Source organism: Monopterus albus, unplaced genomic scaffold (genome assembly GCF_001952655.1).
Source record: "Monopterus albus unplaced genomic scaffold, M_albus_1.0 scaffold23.1, whole genome shotgun sequence".
Classification (NCBI taxonomy): Eukaryota; Metazoa; Chordata; class Actinopteri; order Synbranchiformes; family Synbranchidae; genus Monopterus; species Monopterus albus.
In genome coordinates this window covers 1,223,869-1,246,655 of record NW_018127903.1, presented here as the reverse complement: position 1 = coordinate 1,246,655, position 22,787 = coordinate 1,223,869, and the positions used below count along the sequence as shown (strand labels likewise).

At 41.8% G+C, this 22,787-nt stretch overlaps 1 protein-coding gene and 1 long non-coding RNA gene across 6 annotated transcripts in view; both read right to left on the bottom strand.

Moving 5' to 3' along the window:
- arb2a (ARB2 cotranscriptional regulator A) overlaps positions 1–5,958 on the bottom strand; it is a 142,880-nt gene extending 136,922 nt beyond the window's left edge. Inside the window, exons 1-3 of one of the 5 annotated variants that reach the window (XM_020594637.1) lie at positions 5,641–5,958; positions 4,851–4,993; positions 3,961–4,062 (exon numbers count right to left, since the gene is read on the bottom strand). In XM_020594637.1, the coding sequence (XP_020450293.1) occupies positions 3,961–4,062; positions 4,851–4,992 (244 nt within the window). In that variant the 5' untranslated portion in view covers position 4,993; positions 5,641–5,958. Of the gene's footprint in view, positions 1–1,408; positions 1,552–2,312; positions 2,368–3,960; positions 4,063–4,850; positions 4,994–5,640 lie in introns of those variants that run through there. The other 4 variants (XM_020594638.1, XM_020594640.1, XM_020594639.1 and 1 more) reach the window with 4 other exon arrangements.
- Positions 5,959–8,528: 2,570 nt separating this feature from the next.
- LOC109957056 (uncharacterized) overlaps positions 8,529–22,787 on the bottom strand; it is a 62,134-nt gene continuing 47,875 nt past the window's right edge. Inside the window, exon 3 of the long non-coding RNA XR_002274494.1 lies at positions 8,529–8,882. This is a non-coding gene — a long non-coding RNA (uncharacterized LOC109957056). The remainder of the gene's footprint in view (positions 8,883–22,787) is intronic.

Here is a 22,787-nt window from a genome sequence, read left to right as displayed (position 1 = left end):
GAGCGGTCATCTCCTGACCGGAGGTTGGTAGTTCGAATCACAGTGCTGGCGGTCCACATGTCGAAGTGTCCTTTGGTAAGACACTGAACCCCCAAGTTACCACCGATGGTTAGAGCCATCGGTGTGAGTTGGCGCTGCAGATGGCTGCCTCGGTTCTGTACCGGAAACAAAGTCCTTGGCCAAGTAAAGGTGATTATCCTTATCCTGTAGTCAAGCCCATCCCAACTGGGTTTAGATTGGTTGACTGTGGAGGTCAGGCCACTGCAGATGAATAAATCAGCAAAAGTGTCACCAGAAAAGCACCCCCACCCCACCCCATCATTCCTCACAGTGATAACCACACATGCAAGTACCATTTGTTCTCCTTCTCAAATTTGGACTCATCAGACCAAAGGTCAAATTTCCACTGGTGTAATGTCCATTTCTTGGCCCAAACAAGTCTCTTCTTCTTGTTGGTCTCCCTGGTTTTTGTTGCAGCAATTCAACCATGAAGCACTAATTTGCGCAGTTTCTGCTGAACAGCTGATGTTGAGATGTGTCTGAATCCTGTGAAGCATTCATGTAGGCTCTAATCCAAGGTGCAGCTAATTGATGATCTCTGAGACTGGTAACTCTAATGAACACATCTTCTTCTGCACTGACTGACTTTCATATCTTAAAGAAACAACAGACCGCTTTCCTCTTTACTTAATTGAGCAGTTCTTGCCATAATCTGAATTAATAAAGTAGTCAGCTGGGAGATGTGGGAAAGAAGTATGACTATGTATATCCACAATACCTTGGCACAACACAATGATCAGAACTTCCACCAATAAACTTTTGCCAAATCACACATTATAATTGAAAACCATTCCAGGTGATGTCCTCATGAAGCTGGTTGTGATGCTGCCAACAGTGTATAGAGCTTTCATCAAGGAAATCGCAGCTTCTTTTTTTAAGTATGTCCCTACTTCTGACATGTAAAAGTAACTTTATGTGCCAAATTAGGCAAACTAAGCTCAAGCCATTACTTTATGTATTGTTTATTTTCACTTTCTCTTTTTCTCTGTTGTTTTTTGTTCTTTCGTTTCCTTCCCTCGCTCCCTCCCTCAACCACCCCCATCTGGCAGGTACAAAGCCTATGGAAGCAGCAGCCTTCTTCCAGTCACGACTTCGACGGCCTTCTGGGTAGTCTGGCAGGCCAGGCCTAGACAGCTGGTATGGCAAAAACTCTCTCTGCCTCTTTTTTATCCACCTAAAAGCCTCTCCCCTTCGACGTTAATTGTGTCCATCTCTCTCTCTTCTTCGTTGCTTATTCTGGCGACAGGCCACAGGTCTGTCCCTCACTTTTCTACCTGAAATCTTCAAGAGCAAAGACTATGGGAAAGTGGGAAAGGTTCTCAGAGTGTGTGCGTGTGTGTGTGTGAACCTGAAGAGAGAGAGGTGGGCTGGCATGCATTAGCCACAATGACAGCTACTCTGCAATTCTTCTGAGGATGATGTCTGAGCATCAGCCAATCACCCTGAGCAGCACAGCTTACACACACCAGCAGCTTCAGCCAGGAGAGCCAGCTGTGGATATACAGTAAGTGTCACTAGGGTTCTGTAAATTGTTACAAGTGGACCTTACTGCTATTATAACACTTAGCAATCAACTGCAAAAAAAGTTCTCTAGGACAATGTCCAGGTGAATTGTTATGATTCAGGGAAATCAGAAGAGTTCTTAACACATTCAGGTTTTATTTCATATAAAACAGCCATAAGAGAGAAAAAAGTCGTTCAGAAATGGTACTACTTTTTTCCTTAATAAACAATTACCCTCATGTGGCTATGGAACCACTATGTTTATACCTTAGCAATGAGCCCATCGATCCTGCAGTTGACACTACAATACAATAAAACACTAAACAGTGTTAAATTTAATTTTGACCTTTATGACTGCAGAATTTGTAAGAGCTAAACCACTGAAAAGTACACATACTTAACCCAAATAGCCAGGGGGCTCTCATACTTTCTCAATTATTGCACAACATGAGGAAACCCATCTTGAGATATAAATAAATACAATATCTTTGCAAGATAAAACAATGCATAGGCATTTTTTCATCTCCTTCTAAATTGCCACCATTTTCACCCCTCTGTCAATGTGATAAATCTTACATTGCTCACACACTGTGTATTACAGCACTTGCTTTCATGGCTAGTTGTTAGACAACATGTAATCCTGAATATAGGTTTGTCATCATGTGCATTAAAAAGCAGAGTTGTGCCTGAGAGGTAGAGCAGCAGACGAGTGAGACGTTATGATAAAGCTGTGTGCAAAAAAAAAGTACCTTGAAGAAAATCAATTATGCATTCATGGAGGGGTGAGGATCTAAACACCACCGCCTAAGAGAAGGAAGAGAGGAGCTATAATGAAATCCTTCTGTGGGGAGGTGTGTGTGTGTGTGTGTGTGTGTGTGAAGGAAGTAGAGAAGTGTGTGGTGTATGTGTGTGCGGGGGGACCAGCTCCATCGCCTCACCCAACACATCCTCTCAGAGGAATAACGTTTTCTCAACTTTTCTCCTCTTTTTCTGTCATAATTAGCATTCTGTTCTCAATTTGGCCGCTTAATTAGGTGTACATAACCTTGGATTTCCAGTAATGGAAAACCGGAGGGCTAGCAAGATGAAGCCATCATCTTCAGTGATTAAGATACCTGCAAACTATTGTACACAGCCTCGTCTGTATTCACATCATTACATGGTCAAATTAACATTTTTGTTCCACCTGTCTTGGGCAAAGGTAGTCTGGGTGTAGCTATAGAAATGCCTGCGAGCCAGAGCAACTGTGAGCCAGCATACTAGAGACACCGCCTGAGGGCCACCGTGGCTTTAATAGAAATGCTATCCTTCAAAAACAGGCCTGAGTGGAAACTGACAAGACGTTCGGATGGGTATGAGTGTGTATGTGTGTTGGTGTATGTGTGTGAGTAGACTGTGTTTCGGTTGGGGATTTTGAGCAGGGCAGGGGTAGAAACAGAAAAATACAGAGAGAGGGAAATAAGGGAGACAAAAGGGTGAGGCGATGGCGAGTCTCTGAATGTGTTCCTCACTTGATGGGAGACTGAGCTGAGACTTGAGGGTGGGGTAGAGCGAGTGGCGGGTGTTGGCACGGAAGCAGGTGAGGGGTAAGCCTCTGTGTCTCAGTTTTTAGGCACAGCGAGGTTATGCAAATGCTCCGTCAGGCGGAGGGCAAGGCTGAGTAGGTTACTGACGGGCCGTAGAGTACACAACATGTCCCCCACTCCGCCAGCCAGACAGCCAGCACAGACACTGACAGAGAACAGAGGGGTGAGCGAGAGAGAGAAGGAGACTACAGAGGAATACTAAGAGCCAAAACCGCCACCACCTTTCCAACTCTTCCTCCATTTCTCCACCTGGCTTAATCGAAGTGAGCCAAGAGAATCCTAAAGAGATTTTTATATCATCTGGACTCGCACCACTCTGGGTCCAGCTCTGCTCCTTGCTGTCACTGCTAACTGACACACACACACACACACACACACACACACACACACACACCTGTACTCTCAAAATGTCCCAGGTGACAGGAGACAGTGTAGGTCATTAATACAAAAACACTGACAGAACTGGAATTACACAAAGATTCTGTTATGTTGAAAGTGACTCAGATTTAGTTTTTTCTTTTATCCAAGTTTTAACATGACTCCAGTGAATGCAACCACCTCTACAGACCACTAGTTTCCAACCTGGGGTTATCTATACTTATATTGCAGAAATGTGAACAATCTTTGATGGTTAAAACACGGGATTGTTTTATTTCCTCAATTACTAACAATTTCAAGGTGGAAGTCTGGTGGATATCTTCCAGCTGTGTGACAAGGGCTACATATTAGGGGGTCCAAAAGACTAGGCACTACTGCTATAAATGACAGGACACTTGTGTTTTATACTGTGAAAATCAAAATATGTACGTACATTCATTAAAGTCATATTCAAACTCCTTCAGTGTTTTGGGGAAAGTGAAAGGAGGTTCGTCTTTCTTCATCAGTTCATCTAAGTCTATTCTTGACAGTAAATCTGAGGAGAAAGAGAAGCAGGAAGACCAAGGGTGAGAAAAAAAATGACTGAGAACAATCACACAGTACTTGCTCTTCTTCAAAGAATGTCAAAATCCTATTTTTATTTCATGATCTCACCCACAACATCATAACCATCTACATTTCACTTCGATAATGTGCCCCTATTTTGTTAAGCAGCAAATGCTATGCCAAAGTCCTCCCTACTCACTTAAACTAAAAGCCCTTTAACCATCCTCAAGTGGCGCAGTAGGTAGAAAAGTGGATATTCACATCAAATAATCAAACAGTTTTCTGCAAGTTCTATCACTGAAGTAGAAAGAAACTAGAGGAATAAAACACACATATTGGTTTGCTAAAAGGATGGGTGAATATATTTGACTCCAGTTGAACTGGAACATCTCCTGTGTCATCTACTCATGGGCCCAGTGAAAAGTCTAAATATGAACTAGTAAGTAAAGATTTGTCAACAATTTAAAACTATATCTTACTTCACATTGACCACACATCATTTAAAGACATGCACAAATCAGAGAGGGACTGCACATTCGTTTATAACAATACAAGTCTAAATCAGTGTTTCTACCACATCTACTCAAGTATTTATTCCTGTGACTATATGGTTGTAGATTTAGAATCATCTCTGAGACACTGCTTACATGGAGCAACACATTTCAATGAGGTTTACACTTGAGCTCCTTTCTCATCCTACACTACCACATTTCCCTCTTCTCTTCTAAATCCACTACTAATTTTATTTTTATTTTCAGTGTAACAGCCCAAGTTCACCTTTCAGTGCTGTAGTTTTCTCTCTGTCTTCCTGGCCAGCTACCTGGGCCATGGTGATCCACAGTATGTACAGGGCTAGTGTGGCAGCACAGTGATGAGAAAGCATAGGTCCTCTGACTTCCCAGAGATTACTGAGATGCATCCTGTCATGTGTGGAAATTAAAAAGAAATCAGCACAACATATGTAGCATAGTGCATCTTACTTTACAGTGCCTATACCTGCCTGAATCCCTTATTAAGACCATAAAAGCAATTGTTTCAGAGCTTGTTGCACCTGAAAGGTGGCAGTAAACCGAGACATTACAGCTTACTGTTGAATGCTTACTACTCTCCTGCACAGGCTACTAGCTCATAGCTTGCTGAATAAAACGGGGCAGTGATCATTCACACTCCAATTACACACCACATAAACGGGCTAACTGCAACTATTTGTCAACATTATTGCTATGAAACATGTAACTGTTAGTGCAGCAGTGCGTTTGCTGAACTTTGCACATGTGCAACAAATGAGTTAATTATGCAACACAAGCAAAGTTATTCTTGTATAACCACGATGCGGACTGTAAAAATGTCCATCTTCACATGCCTGTCGTATTTTTACCCCAACACGCAGCCAACACACGTTTCATGTTCCGTACTCTTAAAACAACCCCGTGGACGTGTGCAGCCGCTCTACATAGGGGCGCAGCAGGATATATTCGGACTTTGTTTCACATTCGTTGAATACAAACGGAACACCGAGGATCAGAGAGAAGCAAATGTCTGCATGCTTTTCGTTCGACTCACGCACCATTAGTACATATGCGGCTGTCCAGTTCCTGCTGCTTCCTTGAACAGGAAGGAAGAACTCGGAGCTGTGCAGAGCGTGGAGAACGTCAAACTTCCGGGTTACCGGGGCAACGGACTGGAAGAGCTATTTAAAGGCACAGTAGCGCAGCAGCTGCCGCAGCTTGGTGTTGGACTTCTACCTGGATAGCTACGATGTAATGTTCAGCCGTGGAATGGAACCAAATACTGTACTTTTTTATGCTAATTCTACTCAAATACATTTTAGACCGAAATCCTGTAGGCTACTTTTAAGCTGTTTTAGCTGAACTGTTATATTTAGATACTTTGCCTGTAAAAGATTGTAAGGTAAAACATATCATCTTCTAAAATAAGACGCATTGTGTTAGACTAATCTACCCACTAAACTACTAACATGGTTGTTGAAATGACACACACACACACACACACACACACACACAATTTATTCTAGTAATAGGCTATATAATAAATATAGGACTGTGCCATTTTGCATAGCCATTCCTATTTGTACTTTTGATAATAGATAATCACCCTTATTTGGCCAAGTATGTTACACACAGGGAATTTGTTTCCAATACAGAACCGAGGAAGCCAAAGGACACTTCTACATGTGGACTGCAGGCACCTTAGATTTGAACCACCAACCCCCTGGTTGGGAAACAACTGTTCTACCCACTGACCCCCCCCACTCCTACCCCAACATGTACCCCAACCCCTCACTCCCACTCCTTATAACTTTTTACTTTTATTTCCAGTGTCACTTTTAGTTTCTCATTGCTGACATTGCATCTTTACTTTTGCTTAGGCAGATGACACAGCACTCATTTATCCTGATTGTGTATTGGTGACTGCCAGGATGGTATAGGCTATCAGCATATGAACAGAGTGGGGTTAAACTTGGTCACTTGTAAGTGGAAGTTGAATAAATTAACTTGATGTAAAGCTCTCACATTTGAAAATAAACAAGATTCCTCATCTTAAAATAATAATAAAAGATAGGATATTGACTAGATAGGGCTGGAAGGAGGACAATTTTAGAAATGCCACCATGACACACACAGCACCCTCCATAGATGTTACTTACAGTATAAAACCTTGCCTCTACTCCCAGCCAAACAGTACTTTGTTCATTCTTCTAATATCACTGAACTGTTTCCTATTGGCAAGAGCAACTTGCTTTGCAAACATGTTATCCTAAATTTAACAGTCTTTACTCTCAGATTCATGTTTAAGTTGCTCTATACTCCACCTCTGGCACAAGGACTTCAGTGGGACCTCTTGGGAGAACCTGTTGTGATGGAAGTGCTCAGGACTGTTTTCATGAAATTGTGAGAGTGACATGGATCAGAGCACATTAAAGAACATTCGAAGGAAAAGAAGAGCGATCTAATTAAAGTGAGACCTGCCAGATAGTGATACTGTGCTACAGATGACCACACTCTGTTCCCCTATCAAGTACCTGTAGCTTTGCTTCAGTTACTTGCTGTTGATTCACAGAAATAGTCTCCCTGTTAAACTTAACCTGGATGTCCTAGTTCTGGACAGCCTCTTGAAATTAAAACTGTTTCTCTGGGGAGCCGAGTTACCCTGTTTCTTCAAACAGAGTGATGGAGATGCTGCAAAGGGAGGCCCACACAGATACAGATAACACATTGTGGCACTGATTTTCATGCACGTTGACAAAAGAAAGGAGATGCCTCTTGCTCACTCTGTTCTCACTGCAGCACTTGAGACTAGAGGTGTAGAGTCACATGAGTTCTAACTACTAACGTTTGTTCACAGTAAACAGTTGTCTTACAAAAACAATCTAACTTGCCAAATATTTTTTTCTTGCAAGACCTAAATAAAACATCTTTCACTGTTATGTTAAATACAGTACATTTAGAAGAGGCTAATGATGTTACTGTTTAGCCTTTATTCAAGGCACATCAAGAATTCAGTTGCTCAACATTTTGCTGTCTTTTGTATTCTCTAAGTGGTTTTGAGATCACAATCTTGCTGCATTTGCATTAAAAATCAAGTTAAGGAAAGGAACATCTCTCTCTGAAGCTGGAAATATTTTCCTCATGCCTCAAAGGAATTGCACAGGGTGTGCGGTAGCCTTTGTGATCTAAAATTATGTCCTTGACGATAAAATAGCCTAATTTGAGTTGTTTAATCCTTGTTTGGACATCATAAGAAAAACATATGATGTATGTATTCAGAATGGTAACTTCATAGACACTAATCATTAAAAAAAATTATGACTACACTGAGATCACACAAATTGATCACATAAAAATGAATAATATTCAATGGAGAAGTAAGAATAGGATTTTCTTTTCATGTTTAAATCTAAAATGTTCCACCTCTGTTTATAAATAATAAAATATGGACACAGTTGAAAACATGTACGTGTAAGTGTGTACACACAAAATAAATGCTTTCTCAGTTTGCACAAAATACTGTGGGGCAGATTTGGGGGACACGCTGTAATCAAAACCTACATCATCCTGCTTCTCAGCTGTAATATTTGATGTTTGCTTTCAGGGATCAGGGGAATGTATGCTGACACCCATGTCTTTACACCCACTGTCTCGAAAAAAAAAAAAAAAAAACTTCAATTACCTAGAATGATCACACAGTCCCATCTTGTTCCAGGCAAACAAATATGGGCACTACATTTCCCAGAACTGAATACTGGAGATGTGTTCCAAAAAGATGAAATGCATCTGATGCAGCATAGAGAAGCACTGAGAGTTTGTCTGAGGCATGTGCATAAAGAGGGAGGCGCCGTCTCCCTCACTCTTTTTGTTGTTCCACAGTTTCGTGTCCTTTCACTCACTCATGTTTTCAAGCACACACACACACACACACACACACACACACACACACACAAGCAAACTCAGTGCATATAGTACATGCACAAACCAACTCAGACCCACAAATGTGCACACACACACACCTACACACCCATAAAAAATTCTACTACCAAGAGAGCTGCAAGTACATATTACAAGCAAGCATTTACAACATGATAAAAATTCCAACAGCATGAACTGTTATTGGGCAGCATTTTTATTGAATGGCTGTGTTTCCCCCTGGGTCTGCTCTGCTAGTGTCTCATCAGCTTCAGGAGGGTCCTGTTGTCCCGGGCTGCAGCAGCAAGCAAAATAGGCTTTCTGAAGTTCTTCTACCATTGCTTTCTCTCCATCTTCCAGCTCTGCTCCTTCCTGCAGCTCCCACCTGGAAGGCATAGATCAAATGCAGAGCAAGAGACAGAACATAGGCTGTTAATATTAAAAACATTTTTCACCTCATGTTAGATTAAAACACACAAAGAATCTCACCCAATGTGCCTACACCTATAATTTATGTTGGTTTTCAGTTTTACAAAAATTATAGGATCAACTCACCTACAAAATGCTGTTTGTGTGTATCTGTGTGCTTGTATCTCCTTTCTATTTGTGTCTCACACAGACTAAAGAACACAGCCTGGATTAAAAACAGATTGAGGAGTAACCTGTTGTCACTTCTTATTTCATGCTGTAAACACTGGGTCAGTTTCCCAGCTGTGATTACACCTAAGCATTATGAATACACACTAACAGATCTGCAGGTATCTATGCAAAGAGAGATTGAAAGCTTAATGGATGTTAATATTAAAAGAGAAAACTGTGAAATAAAAAAGATTAGATACTTTTTACTCTTTCTAAACCTTTCTCTGAGTGTCTTCCCTTTTCTGTCAATCTGCTGCTTGCTGTGGCTAAGTCACGGTGCAATGGCTGCACAACGATCCTTGTTTGGGTTTATGGAGGAAATTGCTCCTCGTATCTTGTTGTTTCTCCCTCTTGTATAATTGCTTCTACAGTATGTCCTTCCATCACATTTTCTAATTCCTCGAGCTACAGGCTTCAAAGTGAAGACATCGAGTGTAATCACACAATTTACTCTAAGTATTTCAATGAAATCCGTTGACGAGTGACTGTGGTCAATCAAATCCATATGGAGTGCTGGCTGAGGGCTGCCTTTGAGCTGCCCCATCACACTCCCTCCAAAGGAGAATTATATCTGTCTGACTGCAAATGATTGCATTTTCACTGCAATCTCTGCGCCTCCTTTTATCCCGCCTCCCCTCCCCTCCCCTCCGATCCCTCACCCCTCACGGTATCTTCAAAAACATGCCATATAGTTTTGGTCTGTGCATGTGTGTAAGGAAGAAGAGGGCATAAAACATCAAGTATATCATGTATGTGTCTCATGCATACTAAGAAGCAGGGTTCTTAATGCACAGCACTCTGATAAAGTTTCAGTCTATGTCGAAGTGTGCATTTAGACAATCTGTAATCCCTCTTTCTCTTCTTCCCCAGCACTGTCAATGTGGTGATTCACATCTGTAGGAAAGGGATCCATTTATGTAAATGTGCAGCTTTGACAGAGAGGTTTCCATTCATGTGACTGCATCCATGTTGGAGTTTGTTCACTAGTTTTCTGGCTCCTTTTGGGCGTCATTCTTTCAGAATCATCCTTAATGGCCAAGCATGTTTGAACACACAAGGAATCTGACTCCGATTCAGAGGCTCTCACTGTGTTGTAAGGCAAGAAGAAATAGAAAAATAACAATGCAAATAAAACAATAAAGATGAAAATAAACAGTGTGTGCACTCAAATAGGAAATATGTGCAATCAAAAATAGGAAAAAGTTGAGAGACAGCATTTATAAATATACAGCAGAAGATCTTTCTCAGTCTCATTCATGTTTTTGGTCTTAGAGTGGACTACCTTTCTAAAAAGACAGAACAAAGAGAAGAGTAGTTAAGCCTGCCTTTGATAACTACCATAGACATTTAAGGAAGAATGCAGATGACTGCCAGGGGCAGACAAATTATTGTAAATTTTCAGTTTGACAAAATATCTATTATGGAACCCAAACAACACTCACACAAACAGAACAATACAAATGTCACCCAGGGAGCAAAATACGAAGTGAAAGGGAGTGAGGGAGAACAGAAAGCTGGAGGAACAGTGGCCAATAAAGGAGCAAGCAAGAGAGGAATCAAGACAGGAAGGTACGCTAAAGGTTTTTCAATGTTTAATTTTCAAATAGGATTAAGCAGAATGACATTTAGCTGAAGGTTACAGGCTCAGCATTGTCTTAGCTGATATTGATATGCAGGAGGCGCCCTGCTTGTCACAGGGACAAACACCATTGATGAATGAGAAGCCTTTCCCCAGGAAGGTGTTAAGTGCAAATTTGAAATGAGAGAGAGGTAGAGAGGGAGAGAAAAAAGAAGAAGAAGCACACACGGGCATAGATTGAATTACCATGATAGTTGCTATGTATACTGTCACTAGATAATGTTGCCAAAAGTGTAAATTGTTCCATAAAGTGTAGGTTGCATATTTGTTGAGACTGGCTGAAAATGAGCCAAAAAATACACAAGGTGCTTTGCTGTGTGTATCTAATTTCGACAACTACAACACAACAGTGCCTTTTAGAAATGCAAAAGTAGGCTAAAGTTGACAGCAACTTCACTGTATCCTCATTTCGGCAAGTTTTCCCCTGGAATTTACATCTTAATAAGGGAAGTCTTACCCTTTAATTCTTATGGGCTCTGCTCATTTCTCATGCATTAATACTGGAGCTGCTGACTTGGCTCTTCCACTGAATACAGAATAGGACACACATATTAAGACTCATATATTTACAGGATTGATGCCACAGGAGATTGTCTCAGAGTGAGATGAAAAGGCTGGCTCAGATGTATTTCAACGTGAACATCAATGTAAGCTGTCCTAATCACGGGATGATGCAGGCACAATACAGAGAGCATCCATCCAGATTTTCAAATGATAATGAGTAGTGATGTTTATCAGATTTAGAGCATAAGCCTTGGTCAGAGATCATTCGACGATCAACTTACTTACTAAATCTTATGGAAAACACAACATAGATGAAACTTTGGTGCTTGACATCAGCAGCTCCCACTGACAAAGAACAACAAAGAGGACGTGTAAAACAAATATCAGCATGGAGAGTGAAAGAGAAAAAGGGAAAAAAAAGAACAGTAACAAAACAAAACAAGCAGATGTACAAGTATAGGCTGTGCGAAAAAAAGCAAAGGAGCAGAAGGACAAAGTGCTTGAAAGATCATGAGAGGCAGTGAGACTGTGGCCAGTGGTTTCCTCGGCAGCTGTCAGTGGGCTGAGTGGTTTCTCTCAGAGTGCTGGGTGTTTGTGCTGCGCTGGATGCCCTGCCTGTTCTGCCACTGGGACCGCTGTTTGTTTAAAAGGCTCGCCTGTCAAACAGAGAGCGCCACCGGCAGCCAGACACTCAGCTAAATGACTCTGACAGCAGCCCTAATCAGAGGCTTCGCACATTGCCGCAGGGCCTGGAGGATCCATCATAACCCAAGCCTAAATATTTAAAGTGCTAAACTTTCCAAAGGTCAGGTCTTTCCATGCATGCCAGGGTGACATGTGTGACAGAAGTTGGAAGAGAGGGACTGAACAAGAGGAAGAGAGAGACAGACAGTAGTCAAATGTTCTCACTCTTGTGAGAATCACTTTTAATTTTAGACCTGTGGAGTCAAGTTACTTTTAGTGAATGGACATCATTTTGACTGGCCATCACATCTTCAGCTGTTTCATTTGGGATGGAACCTGGGATTTGAGTTACAGTTGAATAGGACAAGATTTTTAGGTCAAATAAATCCTTCTTAGCAATTCACATCACAACGCAGGGCTGCAACTGACAGGAGTGTCTCTTGCTAAACAAGACACTCAGATTCACCCCAAAAAAAGAGGTGTACGATTATGTTCCAAAACTTTAGTGAGGAATAAAAAAAATAATTAAAAAAACTAGCTGTTTGCCCAGTGAAAGCTGGACTCACCAAAGATGGATGAACATTTTCACCCACAGGTACCTGCTCAGAATAATTTCAAGCAGCTGCTCCTTGAAGATGTCCAAATTCAAGGTTAGGTATGTAAAGGTAATGAGTAAAGGTGAAGTCAGTGGATGAATATAGCTGGTGGAAGAATATCCATGTGAAAATATGCACACATACAGCATGTCTGGGTCTGTGTCTTCTTCAGACCTAGCGTAGCCATGTTAAGTCCATAGTATCTCATTTCATGCTTTTGCACTTGGCCTTTAGTTTTGCAGTTCCACAGATGCCACTGCAGGTGCTGTACGCAGGTGTCTGGGGCACAGAGTGCATGGAAATAAATCACTACAGGAGAGAGATAGAACAGAGCAGTTCTAAGAGGTGACAGAAAGGGTTTGGGGTTTTTGTTCATGGCCTGCCTTTAGTTAAAACTGAAGCAGAGTAGCTATTCAGCAAGAAAAGTTTATACATATCTATAAAGGTGAGGAGAGGCACACACAGAGAAGCGTCATGAAAAAGGAAACATGTTTTTAGTTTGGAATGGATATTGTACATTATAATCTAGCTCAGCTGGGGAATCTGACAAGTTCACAATATAGAGCAGGGGGGTCATCTCTTTGACTCAATTTCCATTGAGAAGCAAACATCCAGTTCAATTTAGATATGTGCCTGTGCTAGGCCATGAGTCAGAGGGAGATTGTAACTGACAGCCATTGGACAGCCGGCTGGATTTGAATATTGACGAGACAGAGACTTGACAGAAGGGATTATGCTCTACCTTCTGACTTACTAGCTGCTACACTGATCCATTCTATTGTCAGATCAACTCAGTGTCAGGACTACAGTATGTCCATGTGGTGGGGTGATGCCAGTCAGTATTAGGCCCTACCTGAGATTCAGCTCAATCCAAACTGATGTCCACTCAAAATCTACAAGACACACACTAAATCAGCCAGGGAAAAAAAATGCAATATCAAAACAAATCAATTTCAAAGTAAACATGAGCTGGTTGCTTTAGTCTGCAGCTGCTGTGTTCAGTATAGACAAATACACACAATGTGTGTTTATTTGTTTGGAAGGATTAACAAAATGAACTTCCAACCTTAACCTTAAACTGCTCTAACTTGACTAACTCAGAACTGGCTTTCTGCAGCTACTTTCTTGTCTTTGATGACATTTTGACTTCATATATCAAAAACTACAATGACTGGTGTTTGAAGGAAGTTTCACTGTTATATGCTACAGCAAGTATGCCTTCAAATTTTTAAAATGTGTGGGTGCATGTGTTACAGATTCTACATTTGTGTGTGTGTGTGAGCATGTGGGTCAAAATCACAGTCCCACCCACGTCAGCCACCTGCCACCCAGCACACACCCTCCCATCTCGAGGTCTGCCGAGAGCAAGCGAGTCATAGAACGCCTGATCAAAGGGCCTTGGACAGATCTGTGAAGGGCCTTTGAAAGAACATCCACAGTGACACAAGTTGACATGCTTGTGTGTGCTTTGGTGCAGACACACACAGACACACACACACACACACACACACACACAAAACAGCATGCACTAAAGTGCACACAAACACAAATCCACCCAACCATGGTTGTCAACTCCACATACAAGTAGCAATAAGTCCAGTACATCACACACAGAAGAGTTGTTGTTTTTTTTTGTTGTTTTTTTTTTAACTTAAGTGCAACACACACACACACACACACAAATGGTAATAACATGAGGGGCGAGCCAGAGAAAGACGATTAGAAATATAACGTGGTGACACATGAATCTACTGGTATATAACAACTAATGTGAAAAATCTCATCTCTAATGAATAGATATGACACAAACATACAGTATATTTCCACTATGGCCATGACTTCAGGCACTTATATACGGGATAACACAACATCACTGATACTTAAAGTAATAGCTTGACATCCTGGGAAATAAACGTATTCACTTTCTGGCTGAAAGTTGAACAAGAAGATCAGCACAGGTCAATGCACATTTGTCTGTTCAATATGAATGAAGAGCCACCTATGTTCATTTGGCTGCGTTTAGACTTTGGTACAAAGTCTTTTCTACAAATTAAACAGATGAGATACAGTGTGTTAATTAGTGAGCTTTAGCAGCTTTGACTCCAGCTTCACATTAGAGGCACAGTTATGAGAGTGGTATCAATGTTCTCATCTAACTCTTGGCAAGAAAGCAAATATTTCCTCAAAATGGCAAATTCCTTTAATCTGATAAAAACCTCTTTCAGGTTACTGTTCGATTGGAACTATAAATACACAGAAAGCGACATATATGTGGTTTAGTCTCCTTGTTCCAGAGGTGTGTATTTGTGTGTTGGTGGTGGTGACGATAGCGGTGGGGGTGAGAAGGTGGTAGAGGCTTCTACATCTGCTTCCAGTGTATAGCAAGGATGTTACAATAATATATGTTTTACAAAAGAAGGTTGTGTATATGCATCACTGATTTATGTGCCAATTTTGCTTTCATGTAAGATACAGTTTTATTACTTGGAGAAATGTGAAAATATACCAAGTGACCACATAATTCAGATCCCTCTGCCTGGCTGTTTCTAGCTCCTCACTATTCTCTCCAGTCATACAGGGGAAAGTTTGTGTAAATTTGCAGTGGCTTAATTACTGAATAATTTAGATCATGTTCTAAATTAATGTAGACATTTCCATATTAATGTGTTTGCCTAGTGATTCCACATTTATTTGTACAGCGGACAGGAGGGTAGCAATTATCACAGCATATCATAACAGTTGTGCCGGTATTTCCGACATCATTATGCTGCTTGTCCACCACCCTGAGACTGTGAGTACTAGTCTATTGGACACAGTTTGGTACATTCCTCAAATAGGCTTGCTGTGCTTCTCTGGGTAAGATCTATCAAATCTTGCTCCGGGAGAAAAAGGGTGAGGCGCCTTGTTTGTATCTGACAAGGTGAGGTCCAATTTAGAATCCTTGCTGTTTGTGAATGTATTATTACATGCTGTAAAAACAAGGACAACAGCAAATAACCAAACACCTGCCAAGTCTACACAGCCGATGTGTGCTGGTCAGTGCAGCAAGTGACTGCTCCACACAGTCAGTGAGTTCTGCACTTGTCCCAGGAGGTTGACAGTTCTCTGCTCCTCTTCTATCTCCCACCTCCCACCCCTTCCCACCTCGCTTCACCTTTCTTTTCTTCTTCCTCAGTCTCCTGACTGTTTGGCTCTTGTTAGGAACATGGCTGAGAAGGCTGGCATCTTTCACTGAAACAGCACTCAAGAGGAGTCTGTGACACAGAGAAATGCAAGCATGTGTACGTGCTTATGTGTGTGTGTGTGTGTGTGTGTGTGACCTCTCTCACTCGAGTTACTGTAAATCATTACAGCAAGGCCCTTCGTTAAGGAAGCCAACCACCTTGGCACCTTTCAGCCATGTCCTGTGTAGGCCTGACAATGTTGTCTGACACCGCCTCTCAAACTCCCACCACATGGGGCATAACAATTATTTCCAAAAAGAAACACAAAGCAACTCCAAATAAAACTCAACTTTTTATATCCATCATTAACCTTCATGTCTTTGCATGTTGCAGCTGTGATGTTAGACTGATTTTTGTTGACAAGAGTAAAATGATCTCCTTGAAAACTGACGCATGTATATCTGAGCATGACAGCCTACTCTTGTCTCTCCCATATGCCTTATGACCACCTTCTTCCTCCATCCATCACCTTCCTCTTATATGTTACTGCAGTAACGAGGGGAGGCTATGTTAGCTGGGCAGTCAATAAGTCAGTCAGTCAGCCTGGCAGGCATGTAGGCAGGTACCTGTTAATGGCTCCAGTGTCCCTGCAGGTCTCTGGGATCAAAAATCTCAGCAGAGGCAATCTGTCTTCCCCCATGAGCCAAAGAGAGAGAAGGCGAGGGAGAGAAATAGATAGCTACGCAGGCTAAGACAGAAAAAGAAAAAGAGAGGGCTCTTACTTTGGACAAAGATGAACACTTGATGATGAAATACCCAAACACAAATGCGTACACACTTATGTAAATACAAACAAAATCTCTCACACACGCTAAAAAGCTATGACAGAGCCTCAATGTAATCCCTGTAGAGAATGTGCCTGATGTTATGACTGTGGCCTCCGCATCACATAACAGCTCTAAAGTCTTTATGAACTATCCACGTCCTAGCTGTTTCCCCGATTACCTCTGTTTCTTATTATATCTCAAGTCTACTTAAGGCAACGTCCATTCACTCTCTCATCAATTCATCAAGTTTCCCTTGATGCTCTTGCTGTAGGGTTGTTTCTGAATTACATAAAAATTCTGTTAGACTTTCCTGTTCCCTGCCAATGGAAAAGTGTTGTGCCCATGCCCAGTTGTGTAACACATCTCTACAGTTAACTTTTTTCCACTTGCTGCCTTCTCCTGCAGATCACCGCCTGTCTCAAGCCTAAACTCGCGTGCTGCCTTCAGCCTTCGCCTGTACCTTCAACTCTCTCCCACCATCAGACGAACTGCTCCCAACCTTCTTTAAAGAATAATCATTAACGCCTCCCATTCATCTCTTTTTGTGTCTTGTGTCTGCTCCTTTAAACCTTGTTATCAAATGCATAAAATATCATCCATGAATTAATGAACAAAGACAATTCAGATAAACAGTCAGTAGCTTTAGATTTTGCCCTCCTCACACACACACACACACACACACACACACACACACACAAGCACAAACACTGAGAACAGGCGTTCACTCATGCAATCCCCCCACTGAACACCATACACAAAGGGAGAGAAATATGTTCAATGTGATTTCACCTCAATGCGCTACTGGGAAATAGCATATTACTTATTCAGTACTTTCTCCTTGTCATTTGTGCATATGTAAACTGTGAAATCTACTAAGGAACACTGAGGGTTGAGAAACCGTGACTTGCTCTCAGACACTGATCTAAACCTCCATTCAAACCTAGTATATACAGTATAATTTCCAAAGTCACTATGAATAGATTACATATTTCAACACATTCTACTTTTTATGGATTATATTTTAGCTTACTGTAGTTGGGTAGGTTGCTAGTATGGTTGATTTCAAGACTGAGCTGACGAATAACCAGATGCTGGAATAAAACTGAAGTTACTGAACAAGTGTCAAGAATATTAAACACCACATCAAGACTAATAAAGAAAATACAATACAACAACAGCTGCATTATATAGATTATTTAATCATAACTATAGATTATCCAGGTTTGTACTGACATTCTTTGTTTACACTTCCTCCTCAAATGTTACCTGTTCACAGGTTAACTGTCTGTGCAATGGCAGGCATTTGCTTTATACACAAAATGGATAACTAGCATCTGCCTCCCACACACTGACTGAGCAAAGACAACCAGCAGGTGTAATTTTACTGCATTTTATGCAAAGCTGCTTCCTTTTATGCAGAGATGAAGCCTTTTGACAGTATTCTTCACATTTAAATAATGTGGGGACAACCAAACTAGTGTACATTCATCATTACAGTTACTTAATGAAGCAGAAAGAGCAGGAGTTAAAAAAAAAAAATCAAAAAGTAATCAGGAACCACACATTAGGCTAACCACCACAGCATCACACATTTGTGGTGTTCTTACTCAACCACCCACATGGACCCTCACCAGAATCACTGTCTTTTAAGCAAAGCATAACTATGACATCAATTTCACTTTTGATGTCAGCAAACACAACACTTTTTTTTAAGTGTGGAGAAATTATGTTGACTGACTGACACCAGTTGTTGTGTACATATTTAGCAAAGGCTGTACTGTAAATACAGCAGCGTTCAAACTCCATTCATAATGACATTATTAGCAACGGACTCCTGTGGTTTCACTGGGCCTGCAATGAACTGATTAGTCCGTGCAGACATTGATCTCACCTTTCTATGCTGAGTGTGTGTGTGTGTGTGTGTGTGTGTGCCGGTGTGTGCACCCCCCTCTGCTATTGTGTATCAGATCAGGGACTTGTTCTCTTACCATTTCAAACAGTTCATTTTCCACCATGCTAATGGTAGTTTTAAGGGGTTAAGCAGATAAATAAATCCTCGCTGTCACCTCATTTAAAATCAAATGCCACTTAATTATAGCTGTATGTGTTTTCAAACACTTTGCATAATTTATTGTCCTGCTCCATCCTAATCTCCAGATCCTTATCGTGCTCTATTTTCCCCCCTCTGTCCTTATAATAAAATAATGCTTCCTTTCTCGGTTTTTAGTTTTTCTTTCTAACTGCCACCAGCAGTGTGAAAGAGATAAGGAAGGCGATGAAAAGATGTTTTTAAGTTGTGCCTCACCTTGCAGGGATTTGATGCTGTAACGGTCTATTGTCAACTCAGAAGAGCATACATGCACACACGCACGGACATACGTACACACAGCCCCTCTGGCAGTGTTGCATTTCTTACAACCAAAATACAAACACTGTCAAATTTTATGAAAAGAGCAGTGTAACATAATCATTCATAAAGTGGTTTTCCTACTTTGCTTTCTTACTAATGTGCCACAAAGAACTAAGCACATTAGTGAAATTAATGTACTAGTGCAGTGTAGGTCACAAAGAGGTACAAATATGCTACTTCACTGGCTACAGCTGCCACTATGAACACTAAATGTCAGATCACACCAGTCACTTTCTCTAAAATGGTGAAAAGGTTGGCATTTTGTCCCTGGTGCCCTTGCCCACCACTCAGTGACACTTTCTTGTGGGATTAAATGAGAAGCCATTTAAGACAGTGGGGAGTGAAACAGCTTTAAAGCAGGCTCTAATTAAAATCCATGTAAAATGACATTAGACTGGTATGGATAGACTGAATTTACACTTTAAGTCTGGTTCAGGTTCTTCTCTAAATACAATGAATGTAGAGGAATTAGTGTCACTACAGTGTCATGAACATGACAACCAGTGCAGTGATAACACATGGCAGATTGCACACTGACTGCAGTGAGACTGCACAATGCATTTAGAAATAGCGACACCTCTCTATACTTTCACTACTTCTATCACCTTTGCATCACTCTCGGATTCCTGGGGAGATGCTGAAGGGATGGTACTGTAACTGTTCAGCCATACACAGAGTCAGATCACAAATTCTTATAATCACTGGATTTTGATTCGGGAGCATTTTTAACATTCAGCTAAGTATAACAGAAGACAAGTAATAGTTTAAATAGGTAAACAGAGGTCACATCTGTATCATTTTTCACAAACCACTAAGACAACCATCCCACCCTAGAAGAATTCATTTTGTCAAGCCACCAATGCCGACAGCAATGTAAAGCTTGCAGACAGCAGCTAGTGATAGGTTCACTTACGACAAGACAGGAATCTGCATGCACTTAAAATAAATAAATGAAATTAAGCAATTTATGGAATATTCTATATAATTTTGTGGCATCAGTGAGCTGCTATCAATATGTGGGAGACTCCTGGGACTTGCAGGAGTTGTAGGAAGACAAGTAAAACCTCCAGTTGTCAGTGGGTGGTTTATTATCTTGTTATTTCCTTACCCAAAATACACAGAACAGAAGAAAGAAAGAAAGAAAGAAAGCATTTTTCTTTAGTTACCTTTTAGTCACCTTTCACATGAGTTGGTAAAAGATCCTTTGGTGGCAGATACACACACACATGCATGCACAGTCAGTAACACCTTTATCAGGGAGGCTCAGCCAGTGTGAGAGCAGATGATGTGTGCATACCTAGCAAGGTCTATATGTGGCCTTCTGTTCCATAAACTCACAAGCAGCAGCTGCTGCAGTGTTACCAAACCCAGTTAACGGATGGGAGGAGCATGCAGTCGTGCATCCTCTCTATGGGCCTTCCATCCTGGGCCAGTCGATGGACCAGACAGGCTGGGACTTAGTACATCACATAGATCCCATGACTGGACGGCACAGCAGACAGACAGAAGTCAATAGGAAGGTGCTGCTTTTGAATATTCACTTTAGTGTTTCGGCACCAGGCTGCATATTAATTGGCCACAGAAAAGCAGAGCTCTTTCTCTAATGCAGATTTGGTAAAGATTCCTAGAATGACAGAGAAAGGATGAAGGTGTGAAGTGTGAGTGCATGTGTGTGGCAATGGGAGTGTTGGATGTGGGTGAGAGGTGGCATTGTATTCACTTGATTGAACGACAGCTGGGTCACCTAAAGCAACACAATCAATGGCCTCTAAGTCAGTCTGAGTTCACATCCCAAACTTCATTGCAAATAAAATAATACAGTATGCTATAAACTTCAGATGGACACTGCACTACATAATTACAATAAAATAGATTGCTTAGCCTCAAAAAGCCATCAATCATACACAGTGCAGCCATTCCAAACATATTCCCTTTAGAGAAGCATAAAGATATTGCTATCGAGCGTTCAAAATGTCAGGGCAATGGAAACCCAGGCATTGTGCAATTACATAATGATTATTGCAAAAGTTTCTCCCCCTCACTCAGTGTGGCTGTAATATGCAGTGGATGGCCATGGGGGTTCATTAGTGAGAACAGGCTGCTGTTGAAAAGCTCCAGTTTCACCTCTGATCCCGGTTAATGTGATTTGGACCTGAGATTGGTAGTGGAGAGATTAGATGCTAGCTCACCTCAGGGTGGGAACCAGAGAAGGAGACATACATCAATGTTGCTTGCTTTCAAACTCAAACGTCTTCTCACCTCTAATTTGCTCCGAAGCATCTGCAAAAATGTGTCTAGAAAGCATTCGCAGTCTAATTTATTTTCCTGCGATGGCGAATTGGTGGGGCTGAGCGACTGCTTGCTAATCTACTCTGTTACATTTTGGAGAACATGATTTGGGCTTTCATAACAAATCAATTGGTTTACTGTGAGTACGACTGGAGAGCCAAGTATATGCATGGCAACTGTGTTAGCATTTTTCTCTTATTACCTCATGACTTACCCCCATGGTTTGCACTGCCAGTTGCAATGTCAAGCTACTCCTTCATTCATTTCCTTTTCATTAAACCTCTGCTCTCTCTGTCACTCCATGCTTACAGTCCCTCCACTGTCATCCATATACCCCTCGTGCCCCTCCACCTCCTCCATTTTGTCCCTGTTTCTTTCCTTTCCATCATTCCTCTCTTTCGCTCTCATTAGGTCATAGTTGTGGTGATTTGTCAGAGTGCCTATGTTGATTAATAGGCCAATGAAGCCCCTATATTTGGGGGCTGTCAGCAGGGCTTCAGAGTGCCAGGGCCGCCCTGCTGAGCACCCTCACCACCCAGGTGGCCTCATTTGGGCTAAATGAGCTGTGAAGGGTCCCGGCTATGCCCGCCTGCCCCACACTAAGATGTTACGCACAAACACACACACACACAGGTATATATACAAAAAGGCACAAGCACATGCGGGCATACACACTAAGACACACACACACACACACACATCTGAGATGCAAGCACGCTCACGTACTCAACACCCCGGCTCCCACTGCCACGCACCCCTGCATTCCCACATGATTTGTCACACTCCATCAATAGACAATAAGTTACTGCCACTCTAGCCTGTCAATGGGCCCTGTCTTCGGCAGACCCCTCTACACAGTCTCCCAGCCTGGGGGGTGGGGGGGTAAGGAAGGGTGGAACAGGGACAAAGTGGTGAGAGTTTTGTAGCTGAGTATGAGGAAGAGTGGAATAAAAAGGGAGTAGAGGAAAAATAATGCATGTGCATGCAACAGAAAGAGAATGAAGACGGGTAGATAGACAGAAAAAGAGAGAGGATGAGGAAGATATTAGGCAAATTGCTTCGCTATGCATCCCACATCCCAGTGGAGGGCTTACCGAGCTCATCCTGATGCACAGGCAAGTAGCCAGTTTCAAGGAAATGGGAGCCTGCGTCTGTGTGTGCGTACTCATGTGGAGTAACATGGTTCAGCTGCTCCAAGCCAATTGCCTGGCCTTGGAGTCAGAGTGGGGTTGCGTGCATGAACGCATGTGAATGTGAATGTCCCTTTTTCCAAGATTATTTTTGTTCCCCCCCCAAACTCGGAGTAGGAGACCTTGGTGAATGAGATCATCCTGCCACATTTGCACGCACATACACACACCCACAAATCCACAAGCACACATGCCTCCTCAATGATTCAATCAGATGATGGGTATTGGAGGGGAAACTGGAATCTGTGAAGGTCAGAAAAGCCTGAACAGTAACATCCACCACTGCAGGCTACTGCCACTGTCTCCACTCCTACACTGTCATTACTGTTGGCTGGCTGGCTAGCTCTC